This window comes from Mytilus californianus, unplaced genomic scaffold (assembly GCF_021869535.1).
Source record: "Mytilus californianus isolate M0D057914Y unplaced genomic scaffold, xbMytCali1.0.p SCAF_8, whole genome shotgun sequence".
NCBI classification, from domain to species: Eukaryota; Metazoa; Mollusca; class Bivalvia; order Mytilida; family Mytilidae; genus Mytilus; species Mytilus californianus.
The window spans coordinates 58,059,971-58,081,833 of NW_026262734.1; the positions used below are offsets into that span (position 1 = coordinate 58,059,971).

At 29.6% G+C, this 21,863-nt stretch overlaps 1 protein-coding gene across 1 annotated transcript in view; it reads right to left on the bottom strand.

Moving 5' to 3' along the window:
• Positions 1 to 347: 347 nt before the first annotated feature.
• Positions 348 to 21,863, bottom strand: part of LOC127712812 (uncharacterized) — a 56,387-nt gene continuing 34,871 nt past the window's right edge. Inside the window, exon 8 of the mRNA XM_052219421.1 lies at positions 348 to 18,788. Within this exon, the coding sequence (XP_052075381.1) occupies positions 18,554 to 18,788 (235 nt within the window). The 3' untranslated portion in view covers positions 348 to 18,553. The remainder of the gene's footprint in view (positions 18,789 to 21,863) is intronic.

Sequence of the window (21,863 nt, forward strand, 5' to 3'; positions counted from 1 at the left end):
AATGTAATATGAATATTAACCCTGCTCTGTACTAGACTGATACGCTGAGCCGGATTTTTAACATAATAGTTCACAAGGTAACAGTCCACAGGAAGACATACCTTACCCGAACACATTATTCTGTCACTGAGCTGACCAGTCTTTGCTCCTTAATGCCGCGTACTTAGCGGAGAAGCAGCAAATACCAATTTTAAAGTTTTTGGTTTGATCCGGCCAGGGTTCGAACCCACAACCTCCTGCACTAAAGGCGAACATGCTATCACCAAGGCGGTATCCTCAACATTTGAAAGCCCGTGGAGGTGTTTAAATATGCTGCAACCTTAGCTCTATAAAAATAAAACAACAAATACATTTAAACCATTTAATTTTCTAATTAAATAATTAACAAGTTAAAATGAACTCAAACAACATAATATCAAACGATATGCATAAAATAAGGATACTGATTAAAAATATCATATATATATTTCTGCTGCAATAATTTACCTAATATCACTTGAGTAAGTCAAATGGAATTTCTAATATAATATATATATTTATATAATACTTCTGACAAAATCCCATAATGAATATGTTTTAAATCTTTTTAATTAATAAATAATTTAAGTCAAAAACTAAATTAAATTTCAGCATCTTAAGCCAATTAAAAAAACTTTAGATGAGGAAAGCAAGAGATTTTCTTTAAAGAACAATTGGTTATCATCAGAAAATAACGAATACAATCTATGAATACATTTTCTACATGAAAATGGGACTAAGATCTTAAATGTTTTAGTGTGAATCTGATAAATCTTTAACTAAAATATTCATAACATGACTAAAAATGCCAATTTCAAATAATGCCATTTGGACCAAACTATTCATTAACAAAAAGATAATATTAATTTCAAAAATTATATTTAATCAGCCTCAACTACTCTGAAACAAAAAAAATGCTATTTCCCCGAATATCTTACTATTTCAGATAAACATGATCACTGAAGAAACTTAAAATCATTTCCCCATATATCTCCTGATTTTTGTAGAAATTCACAGCAGTAAATTACCTTTTAAGGTATGACTTTTGACATAATATAAAATATGTGTTCAATGATTGCTCTTCAACAGATAAAAGGTACAGTAACATAATACTGAAGACAAACATTTTTCTTTACAGATAATGAAGTCTGGAATGAACTACATCCTTGTAATCATCTTTTTTTATAATTGTTTATACATGTTATATAAGTACCAGTCATGTAAATTCAGAAATTTCAGCGCACAATAATTATTACAATGATTGAACGATTGAAATAAATGGGATAATGATTATTACAATTTCCGGAAATTCTGCTTACAAATATTGCTATCAGAATCTAAAATACAAATGTTTACATTGTTGCCAACCTATCCTTTCCCAATTTTTCGCATTAACATTGAGCAAAAATGGGAGATTGATTGTTACGATTTCCAGAAATTCAGCATACATATAATGCAATCAGAATTTAAATATGATTTTTCATTTTAGTAAAACCTATCCTGTTGCAATTTTCTCAATAATATTAAAGAGCTGTGCCATGAGCGCATGATTCATTGTCGCTTTTTCGACAATAAAGTTCCAGAACTCCTCAATGTCATAAAAAATTAAAAGCAGTTTATTCTAATAGATATAAACCATTCACAAAAGTTTCATGAAAACTGCTAAAAGAATTTTTGAGTTACTGTCCAAAAACTAGAAAAATTTTTATGAATAAAATCCCATAAGAAATGTAAAATCTAAAATTTATATACTGGGTAAGTGGAAAGGGAGCTTACGTCAGTAGATATAAACAATTCACCAAAGTCTCATGAAAATTGGTTATAGCGTTTATGAGTTATTGTCCGACATGTTGACAACGGAAAAAACATTGCAAAAATTTCTGAATTTACAGAAATCAAATCTTAAGATGATCAGTCTATTAATGTAGTTTTTATAATATCAGTCAGTTGTTATTGTGAATTTCATACATCTTCGAATGAAATATAAACTAAAATCAACTTAATTACTTGATTATGTATTTAGTGGCTGACAAATATACTTAAAAAAAAAGAAAACAAATTTGACTTGGTTTCACAAGCTTTGAAGGGCAATATTGTACTATTTCATTCAACAAGTGCATGCTGTTTACAAGACAACAATAAAAATACTTTTTAAAACTAAACATTCCAAGTCATTTTGTTTAAAGCGTGAAATAGCTAAAGACATTTTGGTAAATAAAATATAACCAAACATTCATTCCTGTAGCATTAAAAATGTTGAAATATATATGAAACACAGAAATGCTGTCTTTTAAAAATTGACATACTTTCTCTCCCATTAATCTAGCTCAGACACCTATCATAAACCTTTCTAAAATTTATATTTTAAAATTGGAGTGCCTTGATAACTTTTACTGTCAACAACTTAAAAGACAATGTATAAAGGGAGAAGTGTGGACTGAAATTTTTTAACAAGTACTGATTAAAGAGTCAATTGAACTTGAAAATTGAGATTGCGAACTTAATTATGTTCCAACAGAGACATATCTCTGGTTCCAATTACAGAATTAAGAAAAAATCAAATGGAAATGTTTGAATTGTGAACTTCTATTGTGCCGTATCTAGTAAAACACAAAATATAAAACGAAAGTGTGAAGACTGTGAACTTCTCAAGTGTACTAACTGTACAGACAAAGAGAAAATAATTTCTCACACAGAAAAAAAAGGAAGTGCTTAAACTGTGAACTTTTATTGTGCAATTAACAAGAAAAACACAAAATATAAAATGGAAGTGTTCAGACTGTGAAACTCATGTGTACTAACTGTACAGATAAAGAAAGAGAAATAATTCTTACACAGAAAAAAATAAATGGAAATGTTTGGATTGTGAACTTTATTTGTGCCTTAACCTTTAAACCACAAAACATGAAATGGAAGTGCAAAGAATGTTAAATGCTCATGTGTACTTACTGAACAGACAAAGAAATAAAATAAAAAATACTTTTTAAAACTAAACATTCCAAGTCATTTTGTTTAAAGCGTGAAATTGTTAAAGACATTTTGGTAAATAAAATATAACCAAACATTCATTCCTGTAGCAATACAAATGTTGAATTATATATATATATGAAACACAGAAATGCTGTCTTTTAAAAATTGACATACTTTCTCTCCCATTAATCTAGCTCAGACACCTATCATAAACCTTTCTAAAATTTATATTTTAAAATTGGAGTGCCTTGATAACTTTTACTGTCAACAACTTAAAAGACAATGTATAAAGGGAGAAGTGTGGACTGAAATTTTTTAACAAGTACTGATTAAAGAGTCAATTGAACTTGAAAATTGAGATTTCGAACTTAATTATGTTCCAACAGAGATGTATCTCTGGTTCCAATTACAGAATTAAGAAACATAAAATGGAAGTGCCTTGATTGTGAACTTTTTATATGTGCGACATACAAAAAATCAGTTATATATATTTTTCTAATTTATTCCAGGAAATTTACACTTAAATGCAAAATCTGCAAGTCGTTTTTCTATTTTTGAATACACCCATTTAAAAAAAAAAAGGTTTTTTTAAGACAAATCTTGGGGCACAATTTTTCTTATGTAGTAACATATCTTTTTAAATATTAGATTCATATGACTCTAATTGGCTGAATATTTGGCCAGACTCCTTAAATAGAAAAACCATTTAAAAAGAAAAATTAAATGCAGACTTATCTTGTGATCTTCTTGAATAAAATGCATATACTGCAGATGTTCTGACTCACAAAGGCCTTTTTAAGACACCCACAGGAATTTTTAGGTACACTTTATTTTGAGACAGAAATAAATGAAATAAAATGCAAACTTTCCATGTGCACTTAAAGAAAACCTATAAAATGGAAGTGTATTGACTGTGGTTATTTATTGTACACTAACTAAATAAACAGAGAAACCATTAAGAGAAACTTTAAATACATTGTAATAGGTATGATTTAAATTTTTACAGAAACTAAAAACTTTGAAAATACATAGACTGCAAAGCTCTTATAGAGGTGTCTTGAGAAGCCACTGAATTAATTTTCATATCTGATTGTCCCTTTTGTATTTTCTGCCACTTTTATAACTTTTATAAAGCATGGTACACATGTATAAAATTTGAATTAAACTTTCAATAACTAAAAAATAAAATGGAAATATCTAGACTCTAAATTTAACAGTTAAAAGAAATTATAAGAAAAGACCAGTTGGAAGTGCATAGATTGTGATCTTTTATTGAGTTTTCATGTCTTAATCAGTAATTTTTTTCAATACTTTCCTGCTGTTTAATCTCAAGTTAGTCCTGAAAAATCTAATAGTACACTAAATCTTGCAAGGCTTTTAATAAGCAGACAAAGTTAATATTATATATTTCAAACCTTCTAGAAATTCTAACTTCAAGACAAAATTTAAGGCATTGGGCATCATACAGATGAAGTTTTGGTATAAGAAGTGCGAATAACATGTTGAACAAATCTGCTCTTTTGAAAACTAAGCCACAAAGAGTTGTCTCTGTTGTAAATCATTTGACAAACTTGCCATCTCTGTTACACACGTTTGACTTACTAAATTATAATCGCTGTATTTTTAAAAAAAAAGTTTTAAGAAATCTTTCATTTTTTTTACTCCTGTTCTGTTCTGCAAATACTTTAATCATCCCAATTATGTACACCTTTAACAGAAAGAAAAAGAATGTGTTGAGACTAGTGGTCAGAAGTTTTAATGATACTGACTTTTAAAAACACCTAATTCAATGAAAATGTACAAAATGTGAACTTGATAATAAAACATAAATGAGATTGTGAGGAATTTGAACTATAATTGTGTTTTTATTAAAATGTGCAATAATTTCAGAGAAGGTATTACTTGCGACTTAGTTTTATTGACATATAATAAGTAGGTTTCATGACTTTTTAAAAAAATTGTCATGTTTGGATTGTGAAGTTTTCTTTAAAAACTTTTGTTAACAGGAAAAACACAAAATGTAAAATGGAAGTGCGATGATTCTGAAATTCACATGTGCACCAACTCAAAAGTACAAAAAAAAAAAGTAGTTGCACACACAGATAAAATCAAGTGGAAATGTTTGGATTGCGAACTTTTATTGAGTGACAACTAGGAAAACAATCACAACTATAAAATGGAAGTACTGTGAAATTCTATAGTGCACTATCAACTCAAAAGTACAAAGAAATAAAAGTACTGTCACAGATAAAATTAAGTGAAAATGCTTAAACATATTAAATCGTATTTTTTCTTATTGTGTAATAAACTAGAAAAACACAAAATATAAGATGGAAGTGCAATGACAGTGAAATTATCATGTGTACTTACTGCAGAGAGACAGAAAGAAAAATAATTTCTCACACAGAACAAATTAAATGGAACTGTTTGAAAGACTGTGAACTTTTATTGTTCCTTAACAATAAAACACGAGATACAAAATGGAAGTGTGAAGACAGTGAAATTCTCATGTGTACTAACTGTACACACAAAGGAGAGAAATGATTTCTCACTCAGAACAAATTAAATGGAAATGTTTAGACTGTGAACTTTTATTGTGCCTTAACAAGTATAAAACGAAAAATCAAATGGAAGTTTGAAGACAGTGAAATTCTCATTTGTATTAACTGTACACACAAAGGAGAGAAATGATTTCTCACTCAATAAATGGAAATGTTGGGATTGTGAACTTTATTTGTGCCTTAATAAGTAAACACAAAATATGAAATGGAAGTGTAAAGAATGTGAAATTCTCATGTGTTCCTACTAAACAGACAAAGAAATGAAATAATTTCTTACACAGAAAAAAATAAATGGAAATGTTTGGATTGTGAATTTTATTTGTGACTTAACCTGTAAACCACAAATTATGAAATGGAAGTGCGAATAATGTGAAATGTTCATGTGTACTAACTGAACAGACAAAGAAATAAAATAGTTTTTCACAAAGAAAAAATCAAATGGAAATGTTTGAATTGTGAACTTTTATTGTGCCGTATCTAGTAAAACACAAAATATAAAACGGAAGTGTGAAGACTGTGAACTTCTCAAGTGTACTAACTGTACAAACAAAGAGAAAATAATTTCTCACACAGAAAAAAATGGAAGTGCTTAAACTGTGAACTTTTATTGTGCAATTAACAAGAAAAACACAAAATATAAAATGGAAGTGTTCAGACTGTGAAACTCTCATGTGAACAGATAAAGAAAGGGAAATAATTTCTAACACAGAAAAAATTAAATGGAAATATTTGGATTGTGAACTTTATTTGTGCCTTAACCTGTAAACCACAAAATATGAAATGGAAGTGCAAAGAATGTGAAATGCTCATGTGTACTTACTGAACAGACAAAGAAAAAATCAAAAGGAAATGTTTGAATTGCGAACTTTTATTGTGCTGTATCTAGTAAAACACAAAATATAAAATAAAAGTGTGAAGACTTTGAACTTCTCATGTGTACAAACTATACAGACAAAGGAAGAGAAGCAGTTTATCACACAGAGAAAAAAAGAACTGTTTGGATTGTGAACATTTATTTTGAAACACAAAATATAAACATGGAAGCCTGACGATTGTGACATTCTCATCTGAAATAACTGTACAGACAAAAGGATAGAAGTTATTTCAAACACAGAAAAACTAAATGGAAATATTGGAATTGCAAACTTTTCCTGTGCCTGAACTTGTTAAATTGATTGACTGATTGGTGATTGCCTATAGCCTCATCAGCACAAAAAGGCTATATCACGGTGACTTAACTTGTTAAACATGAAATATAAAATATAAGTGAGATGACTGAAAATTTTCATGTAGAGAAATAGAACCAAATTATTTCAAACACAGAAAAAAATAAGTGGAAATGTCTTGAGTGTGAACTTTGATTGTGCCATAACTTGTAAAAGGAAAAATGTAAAATGGAAATGCGAAGAATGTGAAATTCTCATGTGTACTAACTGTACAGACAAAGAGAAATAATTTCTCACACAGAAAAATCAAATGGAAATGCTTAAATTGTGAACTTTTATTGTGCAATTAACAAGAAAAACACAAAATAATTAATGGAAGTGTGAAGACTGAAATTCTCATGTGTACTAACTGTACAGACAAAGAAAAATAAATTCTTACACAGAAAAAATTAATAGAAATGTTTGTATTGTCCCTCAATGAGTAAACACAAAATATTAAATGGAAGTGTGAAGATTGTTAAATTCTCATGTGTACTAACTGTACAGACAACGAAAGAGAAAAGATTTTTTCACACAGAAAAAATCAAATGGAAGTGCTTAAACTGTGACCTTTTATTGTGCAAATAACAAGTAAAACACATAATATATAAAATGGAAGTGAGAAGATTGTGAAATGCTCATGTGTACTATCTGTAGAAACAAAGAAAGAGAAAAGATTTTTCACACAAAAAAATCAAATGGAAATGCATAAACTGTGAACTTTTATTGTGCAATTAACAAGAAAAACACAAAATATAAAATGGAAGTGTGAAGAATGGAAATTCTCATGTGCACTAACTGTGCAGAAATAACAGGATTCAAATGTGTATTCTAAGAACTGTTATATAATAGATATCATAGAAATGGGGATTTGTACTGAAGATTTGACAAACTTCAAGCAATAAGAACCTTCCAGATAATCTTACTGTCTGTACAATCAAGGTGTCTATGTATATACCTGTTCGATTTCAATAAAACATGATGATGGAAATGTTCTTTGTTATGTGCAATTTAAAAAAAGAAAAAAAAAAAACGCTGAAAATTGAAACATATAGATGACACATTTTTATGAGCACTAACTGCAAATAAAGAACATTTGATGAACAGATACGGATAATTTTATGCATGCTAAATATTCAATGTTATATACTTTAACCTATCCTTAAGAAGCGCATAAAAATTTAAAGTACCAGGGACATGGCAGATAAAAATTGTATAGACAGAATACAATCCACTGGAAATGTATACAGTGTGACTTATTAATGTGTGACAACTGATAAGAACAAGTGCTAGTGTCATCAATGGACATGACAGATAAAAACTTTTTTTATATACAATATGAGTACAAACATTTAGGAAAGAATACAATCAACTGGAAATGTATACAGTGTGCCTTACTTATGTGTGACAACTGTAAAAAAAAGTGCTGGGGACCAATAAAATTGTTAAAGAATTAGTTCTTTGTAATGGCAATTTGACCATTCTTTCTTATGTGCACTTAAAGCAAAATGTTTTAATCAAGAAGTGTATAGACTGCAGACTCTAAATCCACAATTTCTCTAATTAAAATTATATTCAATTTTCATTTTTTGAAGGATCTCAAAATAATTAATATCAGGGATGTTTGATTTGAAATGAACTTAACGAATTTTGATAGCTAAGGAAGTGACAGACAGAACTGCTCCATGTTCTGTAAAACTTGTGACAAATAACAATATTTTAATAGTGCAATAACTTCCAAATCAGATGATCATACAACAGGGATGTATGGACTACATACTCTATGTATGCAATAACAGCTTATATTAAGACAAAATAAATAAAATGAAATTGCATAAAATCAGAGGAATCGCTAAATCTGAGGTATAGACTTCAGACCTTTCTTAAAATGACAAAAAAAAGAGTAAAAATAATGTGAAAAATTGTTGAATCTAAAATCTTGAAGTCTTAGGGACATGGGAGATAAAAAAATGAGACAATATGTTTGTTAATGTACATTAAGTATACTTAAAATTTGTAAAAATTTCAAAGCCAGAATAAAGTCCACTGGAAATGTAACCAATGTGACTTATTGATATGTGACAACTGAAAGATAAGTAAATATATAGTGAAAACAATTTGTTAAAGTGTATTTTATAAGTCATCATGTGGCTATCTAGATGTACAAAGACATTCAAATCAGATGGACATGCCAAAAAAATGTGTGGACTTAAAGACTCTTTATATGCAAGAACTATAAAAGTCAGAAGAAACAAAATGAAAATGTGTGCAATGTGAATGATTAACTGAATCTTATTGTATAGACTGCAATCCACAATAAATCTTATTTAAAATATATATTCAACGCTTTACTTTACAGAGGATAAAAAAATCATAGACATAAAAGATGTTGGACTTCATACTGAAGAAGGAAACTTTACCAAAATCAAGTGTGCAGAACAATCGAACAGACCTATGTCTTGTTTTGTAAAACATCATATGGCAATGTAGCTGTACAAAGGCTTTCATAACAGATGTACATCTCATCAAAATGTATGGACTTCAGACTCTTAGTATGCAAAAATCATAAAGTCAGAAGAATATAAAATGAAAATGTATGCAATCTGTAAGGTTAACGGAATCTGATCGTATACTGTATAGACTGCAATCCAGATAATTCTTTTTAAAAATATATATTTAAAGCCTAATTTTTTTTTTACAGAGGATCACACAATAAAAGATATAAAACAAGATTTACATTACACAGAAGAAGGAAACTTCATCAATATCAAGTGTGACGAACATTCTCAACAGACTTGTGTCTTTTTTGTAAGACATCATGTGGCTATCTAGCTATACTAAGACTTTAAAATTGGATGGACATTCCATCAAAATGTGTGGACATCAGACTCTTATATAGAAACTATCAAAGTCAGCAGAAAATAAAATGAAAATGTATGCAATGTGTAAGGTTAACTGAATGTTGTTGTATAGACTACAATCCACAATAAATCTTATTTAAAATATATATTCAACGCTTTATTTCTTTTACAGAGGATCACAAAATCATAAACATAAAAGATGTAGGACTTCATACTGAAGAAGGAAACTTTACTAATATCAAGTGTAAAGAACATTCTCAACAGGCTTATGTTTTGTTTTGTAAGCTGAGTTCTAAGGATCATAAAATCATAGACATTAAAGAAGTTGGGCTTCACACTGAAGAAGGATACTTCACTAACATCAAGTGTAAAGAACATTCAGGACAGGTTTGTGTCTTCTTTTGTAACACATCATGTGGCAATGTAGCTGTACAAAGACTTTCATAACAGATGGACATGCCATCAAAATGTATGGACTTCAGACTCTTAGAATGTAAAACTATAAAAGTCAGAAAAAAAAATAAATGAAAATGTATGGAATATGTACAGTTGACTGAATCTTATTGTATTAACTGCAATCCACAATAAATCTTATTTAAAATAAATATTCAATGCTTTATCATTTTACAGAGGATCACAAAGTTATAGACATAAAAGAAGTCAGACTTCATTCAGAAGAAGGAGACTTTACCAATATCAAGTGTAAAGAACATTCAGGACAGGCTTGTGTCTTGTTTTGTAAATCATGTGGCAATGTAGCTGTACAAAGACTTTCAAATCAGATGGACATGCCATCAACATATGTGGAATTCAGACTCTGAGTATGCAAAATCATTAAAGTCAGAAGAAAATAAAATGAATAAATATGCAATGTTGTTTTAAGAACATGCAGGATAGACCTTTTTCGTATTTTGCAAGATATAACAATCTAGATGTACACAAACTTTCATATCAGATGGACAAGGCATTGAAATGTGTGGAATCATACTCTTTTATATTCATAAATCATAAAAGTTAGAATAAATATGAAATGAAAATGTATGCAAATGTGTACTGTTCTGTTAACTGCAATCCACCATAAATCTTACTATAAATATATTCAACACTTGATTTTTTGTAAGGATCTCAAAATCATAAATATAAAGGAAGTTGTACTTTACACTGAAGAAGGAAACTTTCTCAAAATCAAGTGTTAAGGACATGCAGGATAGATTAGTGTCATGTTTTGTAAGCTGAATTCTAGTCATCATAAAATCACAGACATTAAGGAAGTTAGACCTCACACTGAAAAAGAAAACTTTAGCAATGTCAAGTGTAAAGAACATTCTCAACAGGCTTGTGTCTTGTTTTGTAATACAATATGTGACAATCTAACTGTAAAATGACTTTCAGATCAGATGGACATGCCATTGAAATGTATGGACTTCATACTCTTAGCATTCACTAATCATAAAGTCAGAAAAAAATAAAATGAAAATATATGCAAAAATATATATTCAACACTTTCTTGTTTTATAGAGGATCATAAAATCATAGACGTAAAAGAAGTTGACTTCACACTGAACAAGGACACTTGACCATTATCAAGTGTAAAGAGCGTACTGGACAGGCTTGTGTCTTGTTTTGTAAGACAAAAAGTTGGCAATGTAGCTGTACAGAGATTTCCAAATCAGATGTACATGCCATCAAAAGATGTGGACTTCACTCTTTGTATGTAAAACTATAAAATTCAGATGAAAACAGAATGAAAATGTATGCCATGTTTATTGTTGACAGAATCTGGTTGTATGGAATGCAAACCACAATTAATCTTATTATAAATATATTTCACACTTATTTTTTTTCGGAGAATCACAAATTAATAGACATTAAGAAAATTGGACTTCACATAGATGACAAATATTTTACCAAATCAAGTTCAAAGAACAAGCAGGCAAACTTGTGTTATGTTTTGCGAGTCATGTGACAATCTAGCTGCACAATCAGTTTCAAATTTGATGGACATGCCATCAAAATGTGTGGATTTCAGATTCCTGAAGATAATACAATGAAAATATATGCAATAATAAGTACTGTTGCTTGAAGATTATTTTTCATGATTCAATGTATAGACTGCTGATTTTAAATCCACAATGACTTTAAATAAAAAAAAACAAAAAACTTCATCAATATAAAGTTCATACAAGAATAGACATTAAGGGAGTTGGACTTAATGAAGAAGAAAATGCCACACAAATCAAGTACCATGAACATAAAGACCAGATTTATGTCTTCTATAATAAATCACAGGACAATTTAGCAAGTGCACGTATAAATGTACATGTATAAGACTTTAATTGATTTTGGAATATTCAAAAATGAAATAAAAGATGAATTTTGGTCTGTTTTATAGTGTTCTTGTAACAACTCAATTTTCAAACAGTTACAGACTTTCCATAGAGATTTTTCAACCCGAAATAGGTTAACAAGATGTATTGATATTCATTTGCAAAAGGTTGATTTCTATGCGACGCAGCTCAATTATCACTTCCCATGAATGTCGTTATTATTCTAAATCTGTGACAGGTGTCTGAGCTTGCTGTCTGTATAACATTTTTTAAAAATGTTCTTATTATTGGATCAAATACTCCTTTTATATGTCAAAATGTCTGCACCCAGAATCAACATATTATTAAGTTTAAAGCTGAAACTGTTACATTTCATATATTCTATAACTGATTAACTTCAAATATTTAGAAATGAATGATCACAAAAGACAAATTTGATCAAAATTAGTCCAGATATAAAAAATAGAGATTTTAACTTAACTAATATAAACAAAGCTTGTGTATTTTAACACAATTTAGTCCACAAATAAATATATAGACGAACTCATTATATAATATCATCAATAATTGTTATATAATACCTGATTTAACATTTATATTTATAAATAGACAAACTACATGTACATGATATATTACACCAAAACTAATAAAGGTCTTCACTAATTCTTTGGTCAGTTCAATTTGAAAATGGTTAGGTTCTAGCGACTTAAGCTTTAAGGTGGTACCAAACACCTTGACTAAAATTAATTTTAATTTTCATAAAATTTTGACAAAATATTTACTTTGACCCTTTGACAAAAATATAAAAATTTCAAAAAACTTGAACCACACACTTTATCGAAAAAATTTCATTGGATATATAGCAGTTTGACAAACACCAATTTTGATCGTTAAGAAGCTGAATATTTCCTTAACAATAGAACGTGATTAAAAGGATCAGCTGATTTTTACAGAGTTATCTCCCTGTAGTGTTATGTACCACCTTAATAGATCAAATTTGAGCATTTTTAGTTTAAACACAGTTAAAAGCAGCCATTTCAAAAACTAAATAGATGTTAAATAACATAGTAATTAAAGATACTAGGCACATAATTTGTTATGCCAGACACAATTTCCTCTGCATAAGACTCATCAATAAAAAATGTTAGAAGGCCAAACCAAACATGAAGTTGCAAGCCCAAAATTCTGAAGAAAAAAAAAGTTATATACTGGTATTGCAGTTAACATATAAGAGATTTTGAAAATATTGTAGATACATCAAATATCTAAATGCTTGAAACAATGTGTGAAATATTCTATTAGTTTTATGAAAGGCATACATATATAAATCATTTATATCGAGGTTGTCTTAAAATATTTTTTTTTTTACCTGCAAGATATCATATGGACTGTTTATTGTGAAAATATGTAATTTGCCCCCTCATTGTAATATTTGTATTATTTGAGCTAAGGTACCAAAGTTTAACATATGTTAAAGCTGTTTAACAATTTAACATGCACTGGTCAGTTGTAAAAAAATGTCAAACATTGTAATTTAATGGTGTTTTCCTTTCATTCCAAAACCTATAAGGGTATTCATATTTTCCATTACTGCCCTATGATTTTCAACTTAATCAAAACGAAATATTTCAGAAAACTATACATATAAAAAATCTGATAAAGTTTTGACTAAACTTTAATCTTTATTCCACATTTGTAAAGATTTTCTTTTTTTTAAATAGCACCACAGAGTGAACACAAGTGGAAAGAAATGTATGCCTGTTCTATTTTTGAAAAATAAAAATATTTAATTATGATTATTAATAATATAGATTTAAAAGGGATTACTTGGTATCAACACTCAACATAAAAACAGTGTTTTAATTATAAAATTCACTTTTGCTGGTGAAGTTTCATTTAATTCTGGCAATTTGGGTGACTCATTCTGATGCCTCTCCTCATATTTAAATATTCAACAGAAATAAACAAAAACTGTTTTAAATTTAAGAGTAATAATATTATGTCATCTGTAATTACTCTATTTTACAACTAATAACTTACACCATCAAGACTTTTTTTAACAATAACGTATTCTGTCTAAAATTCACAAACAACTGAAAATTGCATAAAAAACAAATCAATTTACGAAGGTAAATATCTTATTACCATACACAAAAATATGCCGAAGATTTAATTAAGACTAAACTTTAGTTATATTACAAATTAACTATAGATACAAATATATACCCCAACAAAATTATTTCTAAAACAATAAACAAAATTACAATAACAATCTGAGCTAAAATATATATCACATTTAATACACGATATGGAATGAAAAATATATCTATTTATACGAGATCTAGGAGTATAATATATAACATGGCACTTTTCATTTTATAATACAGGTCCGATCCAGGATTTTGAAAAAAAGAGAGGCCCCTGGAAAACCAATGTTTGGAGTAATACTTGTAAAAATTCAATGCATTTATCATATATGAAGCTCCATTTAGGGGGGACACCCCCTTACAAAATCTGCCTCTGTAATATATTGGTAATTCAGTCTAATAAAGATATACACTGATACATTGGACATATATGAACTTGAATGTTTCAAAGGCTGGGAACAGATATTTTTTTATCAAATCAGCAAGATTTTGATTTAAAAAAGTTAATAATTTTCTTGTCTTGATACTGTAGATGAAAATAGCACTAATAAATTTTGTGCATCTGTAGCACTTTTCTGGATTTAAAGGTACCATCATCAGGAAAACTCAAACCAAAACAGTTCATTGGTAGAATTGTATAAAAACATAAAAACATTAAGAGATATATGACCAAAAGGTGCTTAATAAGAACATACAATTTCTTCTAACTTTGACTGAGGGAGTTGGAACCTTTGTTTCTAAATAATTTCTGAATTTTAGATTAATAAATTAGCGATTTTCTTATAGAAGGCACTCAGAACTATAGTTTTCTTCACAAAAAAACTAAAATCATGTCTTGGATTAACCAATTTTGTATATGCATAAAAAAGCGAAAGCGGAAATCTCATTGTCCCTTTATCTTATTTTTAAAAAAAACATTTAAAATTTTCCTGTCTTGGTTTCACATAACTGTGAGTCTTCAAAAATCAATATATATATAAAAAAAGATAATAACATATTTCTTAATTTACTTTTAAAAAAAATATTCTTAAAATATACTTTGGCGAAATTTATAAAAAAATTCTATCTGCTGGAAATAGAAGATTGAATTTACCTGAAAGCAATATGATTTAAGTATTATCAATCATTTCTTGAAAGGTAATACAAACCGCCAGAAATGATTGAAAAAAGTCTGTTATTTAAAATAACACATTCACTTTGGTATTTAAATTGGCACTTATACAAATTCTAGAGTGAGGTATAGGATTTTTTTGTTCAATCTCCAATTTTGCTGAAAAAAGGGTGCTGTAAGCTTGTCATTATTTTGTTCAAACTAAAGAGATGCACGTTCAAACCTACAAATTATTCATAGTGAAAGTAATCATTTATTAAAGCCTCTGCTGTGCAAATAATCATTTATCCCATTCTTTTAGGATGCAGACCTGGGTTTAGATAGATCACTCCTTAATCAGTAATGTGTTTGTTAAATTAATTCCATCAATGCTTTTTTAAGCATTAATGTGAAACAGAATAAAAATAATCTGTGTAACTTACAATCTTAGAATATATTCTTTTTAAGAATTTTGTTCCTCAACCCAGGTCTACCTCCTTAAATTACTTTTCTATGGTGGTTATAGTACTTAAGTTTTTAAAAATGATATTCAGGGGTATGTATTGCAAAGACATGTAAAACTTCAGTTCTTTTATTAGAAATACAGCCACCCCTGTACACACACACATTACCAAATGAAACAACCTGTTTTGTTTTAAATGATCTTTATCAAATTTCAGGTCATCGAAATCGAAATATGACTTAGAAAAGTAATGTCAACTTAACACGCATCCTCTGTTATTGCTCTTCTATATAAAGGGCCATACTGTTAGATATATTTCAATCATTTGAAATATTTTTTTTAATTTGTCATTTCATCATGACAGTAATTTAGAAAGACTTTTTCTTAAGTAAGTGTAATTTCTAAACTATTGAGAGTCAGAGAACAAGACATTGTTTATCTAAGAATTATTTTTACTAAGGATATAAAATATATTTCCATTAAAAAAACTCTTAACCTTATCCTTTTAATCTATGAAAGTTACATCAGAACTTGCATTGAACTATTAACCCTAAAATTTGCTATGCAAAATTTCTTTCAAGGTTGTTTATCTTTGTGTCGGTTTGCTGTATTATGAATATGGCACATGTATACAAGGCTATGCAAATAACACAATATCTAATTATCATAAGGTGATGAAATTAAGGCAATAGGGTTAATACACTGTAAAGGGTTAATTTTTAGTTTAAAATTTACAATTTTTAATGCAAAACATGTTAGTGTGGTTTTATTTTCATGTTTTTCTTGTTCCTGTCTCTGATTTTTCTGATACAGTAAATTTATGTCAAGGGGATATTTTTGTACTTTTTACTTGATTGCAAAATTAGCAAAAATAATCCTGTTGGAAAAAGTCCCATTTTACAGTATAAATGGTATATTTTATAAAAATAAGAATGCTAAATGTCTTCTTCTGCCAGACTAATTAAAATATTTTTTAAAAGCTCAATTTGGCATTGTCTGAAAAAGAGTAAACTACAGACAAAAAAAATTGTTATAAATTGTACACAAAAAAGGGGTCATAAAGTAAAATCTAGTTCATTAACTTTGTCTATAAATAAAATTTCAATGGTATTTTCAAACATGGAGTAATTGGTTTAGAATTTAAATGCTATTTGAAACTGAAAGCCATTTTTGAGATCAGCTTATAACAAAAATAGATGAAGTATAAAAATAAATTACCCTATGAGATCAAATTTCATGATGATGAAACAAATTCTAAAATACAATACCTGGTTTATAGAAAAGGGACTGATTAAGGCCTTCCATTAATTTACCAAAGCTTAGCAAAAATCAACAGTATAAAACTTTTAAAATGTGAAAACCATTATAAAATGCCAAAAATAAATATAAAATATAAGCAAAGTTTAAATTCAACCCATATATGGCATATACAGCAAAATATCCACCAACGATATGTCAAAACTAATTCAAAGCAATTAAACAATCATTACTGCTTAATGATATATATATGGCATAGTCCAAAGTTTTGGTATGGAAAATGTGAAAAATATTTGAATAAAAATGAAACATTGTGTTCATAATGCCACTAGGTACTGAAGATTCTGTCAATCTTTCAGGAAAAAATGTGGATAAACTATGGACTAACAACCATCATTATACATTCCTGTCACTTATAAGTGGATTAAAATTTGAAACTTTTCTTCCAAAAATCTTCACAAATGATCAACAAGAGAGGTAATACATTAGAAAAACATAAATATACCCAGTTAATATATATAAAACAATTGACCCAGTTAATATATATAAAACAATTGACCCAGTTAATAAATATAAAAACAAAAGTAAACTATAAATCTATAATATCGCCATTCATGGTACATCTAGTCATCAATGCTCTTTAAGATACGAGGACAATATTCACATAATCAACAAGTAATTTCAGCGCAGAGGTTATCAAATAACAACTAAGGTGTCAAAATTTATTATTTGCACACATACAGTACACACAAGATGATTCTGGTATAATCCACTGGTGCAGTGATATTTCTAAGTGAATGCTGGTGATTGCAGGTGTTGATTCACTCTAAAATATTTCTTTGTTTTCACAGATAATAAACGTAAAGGTCATAAAGCAGAGTTATCATTTTAAATCACCAGAAATCACCCTGTTTCATTGTGATTCACTCAACTGAAGGGTTATTTTCAATAGAATCACATAATGTGTACCGTCATGACTGCCTTCAAATTTGAAATTTTAAAATGTGACTTTACTATTTTCTATGAAAGCCAACTATTAAAGTAAAGATGTAGACTTCTTCATTGTTTTGTGGCGGGTATTTTTAAAAATAAATAAATTCTTCCCGAAGCTGCCTCTTTTCTATAAAGGAAGTCACCATTAAATAAATAATTAAAAACATTGAGATTCATATGAAAGAGTGAATCTAATATATTCCATATAACTTTTCAATTAAGGCTAATATGCAATTACTTAATATCAAAATTAATAAATTATCAAAAATTAATATCAATTAATAATGTAGTTGCTTTCAATGTATTAATATTTGTTGTCTCTTATTATTAAAACTTAAAGTTTATAAAATTCAAAGGCAGGTATATTCGGTATATTCTAATTTCAAAATTAACATTAGTTTCAGTTTGTTTCATGGAAATAGAACAGAAAATTAAAAAAAAATCTTAATTCAATTTCATTTTAAAATACTTTGAAATGGGATAAAAAATAAAAAGTAATAATTTTCATAGTCTCCTTCCTATAAAACAACAATTAAGTACCATAAAATATGAATACATGTATACCCTGTCAAAAGTTAAATTAGTTTGAACATTTCTAAAATTATGTGATAAACATATTTTACCACCTTCCAGGTAGGAATAAGTTTAGACAACTTTCTGATTATGGTTCAAGGTCTTCTACTTTCATTTTCCTTTTCAGTATATTTCCCCTGCTGTCCTCAATCAAAACAACAATAGTAATGGCACTAGATGGCATGTTATGAATACGGGACAGTTTCAAAGTGAAAGTCATTGGAGGTGGATCATGAATGAACTCCCAATGATGGAACACCACCCCTTCTGGATCTTTTCTCAGCTCCACTAGGCGAAGACCACATGGTGCTTTAATTTTACTCCTGCAAGAAAGAGAACGATCTGAACATTCATTTTCCCCATAGAAACAGAATATTTAATGCAATAATTGCTTCATAAGGCCATATTTTTATGAATAAGAAATTTTGTAGTTTTAATTTAAATTTTCCATCACTAGAACAAGATACCTAAATTTCATCTTATTGTCTTTAAGAAAACAGTGAACATTTTCAAAAATAATATAAATGTAAATGTTTATCCTTGTCATGCATTTATGCATCTGCTTACAAAAGTTCATAAGCCGTCTCTTAAAAGAACTCCTCAATGTGAATCTGATTTCAACATTTACCCTGAGACAGACAGTAAATATTTCTGATTGCATTGACTTTTTAACACTCACCCTGAGACAGACGGTAAATATTTCTGATTGCATTGACTTTTTGACACTCACCCTGAGACAGACGGTAAATATTTCTGATTACATTGACTTTTTAACACTCACCCCGAGACAGACGGTAAATATTTCTGATTACATTGACTTTTTGACACTCACCCTGAGACAGACGGTAAATATTTCTGATTGCATTGACTAATTTGACACTCACCCTGAAACAGATGGTAAATATTTCTGATTGCATTGACTTTTTGACACTCACCCTGAGAAAGACGGTAAATATTTCTGATTGCATTGACTTTTTGACACTCACCCTGAGACAGACAGTAAATATTTCTGATTGCATTGACTTTTTGACACTCACCCTGAGACAGACAGTAAATATTTCTGATTGCATTGACTTTTTGACACTCACCCTGAGACAGACGGTAAATATTTCTGATTGCATTGACTGTTTGACACTCACCACGAGACAGACGGTAAATATTTCTGATTGCATTGACTTTTTGACACTCACCCTGAGACAGACGGTAAATATTTCTGATTGCATTGACTTTTTGACACTCACCACGAGACAGACTGTAAATATTTCTAATTGCTTTGACTTTTTGACACTCATCCTGAGACAGACGGTAAATATTTCTGATTGCATTGACTTTTTGACAATCACCCTGAGACAGACAGTAAATATTTCTGATTGCATTGACTTTTTGACACTCACCCTGAGACAGACAGTAAATATTTCTGATTGCATTGACTTTTTGACACTCACCCTGAGACAGGCGGTAAATATTTCTGATTGCATTAACTTTTTGACACTCACCCCAAGACACGGTAAATATTTCTGATTGCATTGACTTTTTGACACTCACCTTGAGACAGATGGTAAATATTTCTGATTGCATTGACTTTTTGACACTCACACTGAGACAGACGGTAAATATTTCTGATTGCATTGACTTTTTGACACTCACCACGAGACAGAAGGTAAATATTTCTGATTGCATTGACTGTTTGACACTCACCCTGAGACAGACGGTAAATATTTCTGATTGCATTGACTTTTTGACACTCACTCCAAGACACGGTAATTATTTCTGATTGCATTGATTTTTTGACACTCACCCTGAGACAGACAGTAAATATTTCTGACTGCATTGACTTTTTGACACTCACCCTGAGACAAACAGTAAATATTTCTGATTGCATTGACTTTTTGACACTCACCCTGAGACAGACAGTAAATATTTCTGATTGCATTGACTAATTTGACACTCACCCTGAGACAGATGGTAAATATTTCTGATTGCATTGACTTTTTGACACTCACCCTGAGACGGACAGTAAATATTTCTGATTGCATTGACTTTTTGACACTCACCCTGAGACAGACGGTAAATATTTCTAATTGCATTGACTAATTTGACACTCACCCTGAGACAGATGGTAAATATTTCTGATTGCATTGACTTTTTGACACTCACCCTGAGACAGACAGTAAATATTTCTGATTGCATTGACTTTTTGACACTCACCCTGAGACAGACGGTAAATATTTCTGATTGCATTGACTTTTTGACACTCATCCTGAGAAAGACAGTAAATATTTCTGATTGCATTGACTTTTTGACACTCACCCTAAGACAGATGGTAAATATTTCTGATTGCATTGACTTTTTGACACTCACCCTGAGACAGACAGTAAATATTTCTGATTGCATTGACTTTTTGACACTCACCCTGAGACAGACGGTAAATATTTCTGATTGCATTGACTTTTTGACACTCACCCTGAGAAAGACGGTAAATATTTCTGATTGCATTGACTTTTTGACACTCACCCTGAGACAGACGGTAAATATTTCTGATTGCATTGACTTTTTGACACTCACCCTGAGACAGACGGTAAATATTTCTGATTGCATTGACTTTTTGACACTCACCACGAGACAGACGGTAAATATTTCTAATTGCTTTGACTTTTTGACACTCATCCTGAGACAGACGGTAAATATTTCTGATTGCATTGACTTTTTGACAATCACCCTGAGACAGACAGTAAATATTTCTGATTGCATTGACTTTTTGACACTCACCCTGAGACAGACAGTAAATATTTCTGATTGCATTGACTTTTTGACACTCACCCTGAGACAGGCGGTAAATATTTCTGATTGCATTAACTTTTTGACACTCACCCCAAGACACGGTAAATATTTCTGATTGCATTGACTTTTTGACACTCACCTTGAGACAGATGGTAAATATTTCTGATTGCATTGACTTTTTGACACTCACACTGAGACAGACGGTAAATATTTCTGATTGCATTGACTTTTTGACACTCACCACGAGACAGAAGGTAAATATTTCTGATTGCATTGACTGTTTGACACTCACCCTGAGACAGACGGTAAATATTTCTGATTGCATTGACTTTTTGACACTCACTCCAAGACACGGTAATTATTTCTGATTGCATTGATTTTTTGACACTCACCCTGAGACAGACAGTAAATATTTCTGACTGCATTGACTTTTTGACACTCACCCTGAGACAAACAGTAAATATTTCTGATTGCATTGACTTTTTGACACTCACCCTGAGACAGACAGTAAATATTTCTGATTGCATTGACTAATTTGACACTCACCCTGAGACAGATGGTAAATATTTCTGATTGCATTGACTTTTTGACACTCACCCTGAGACGGACAGTAAATA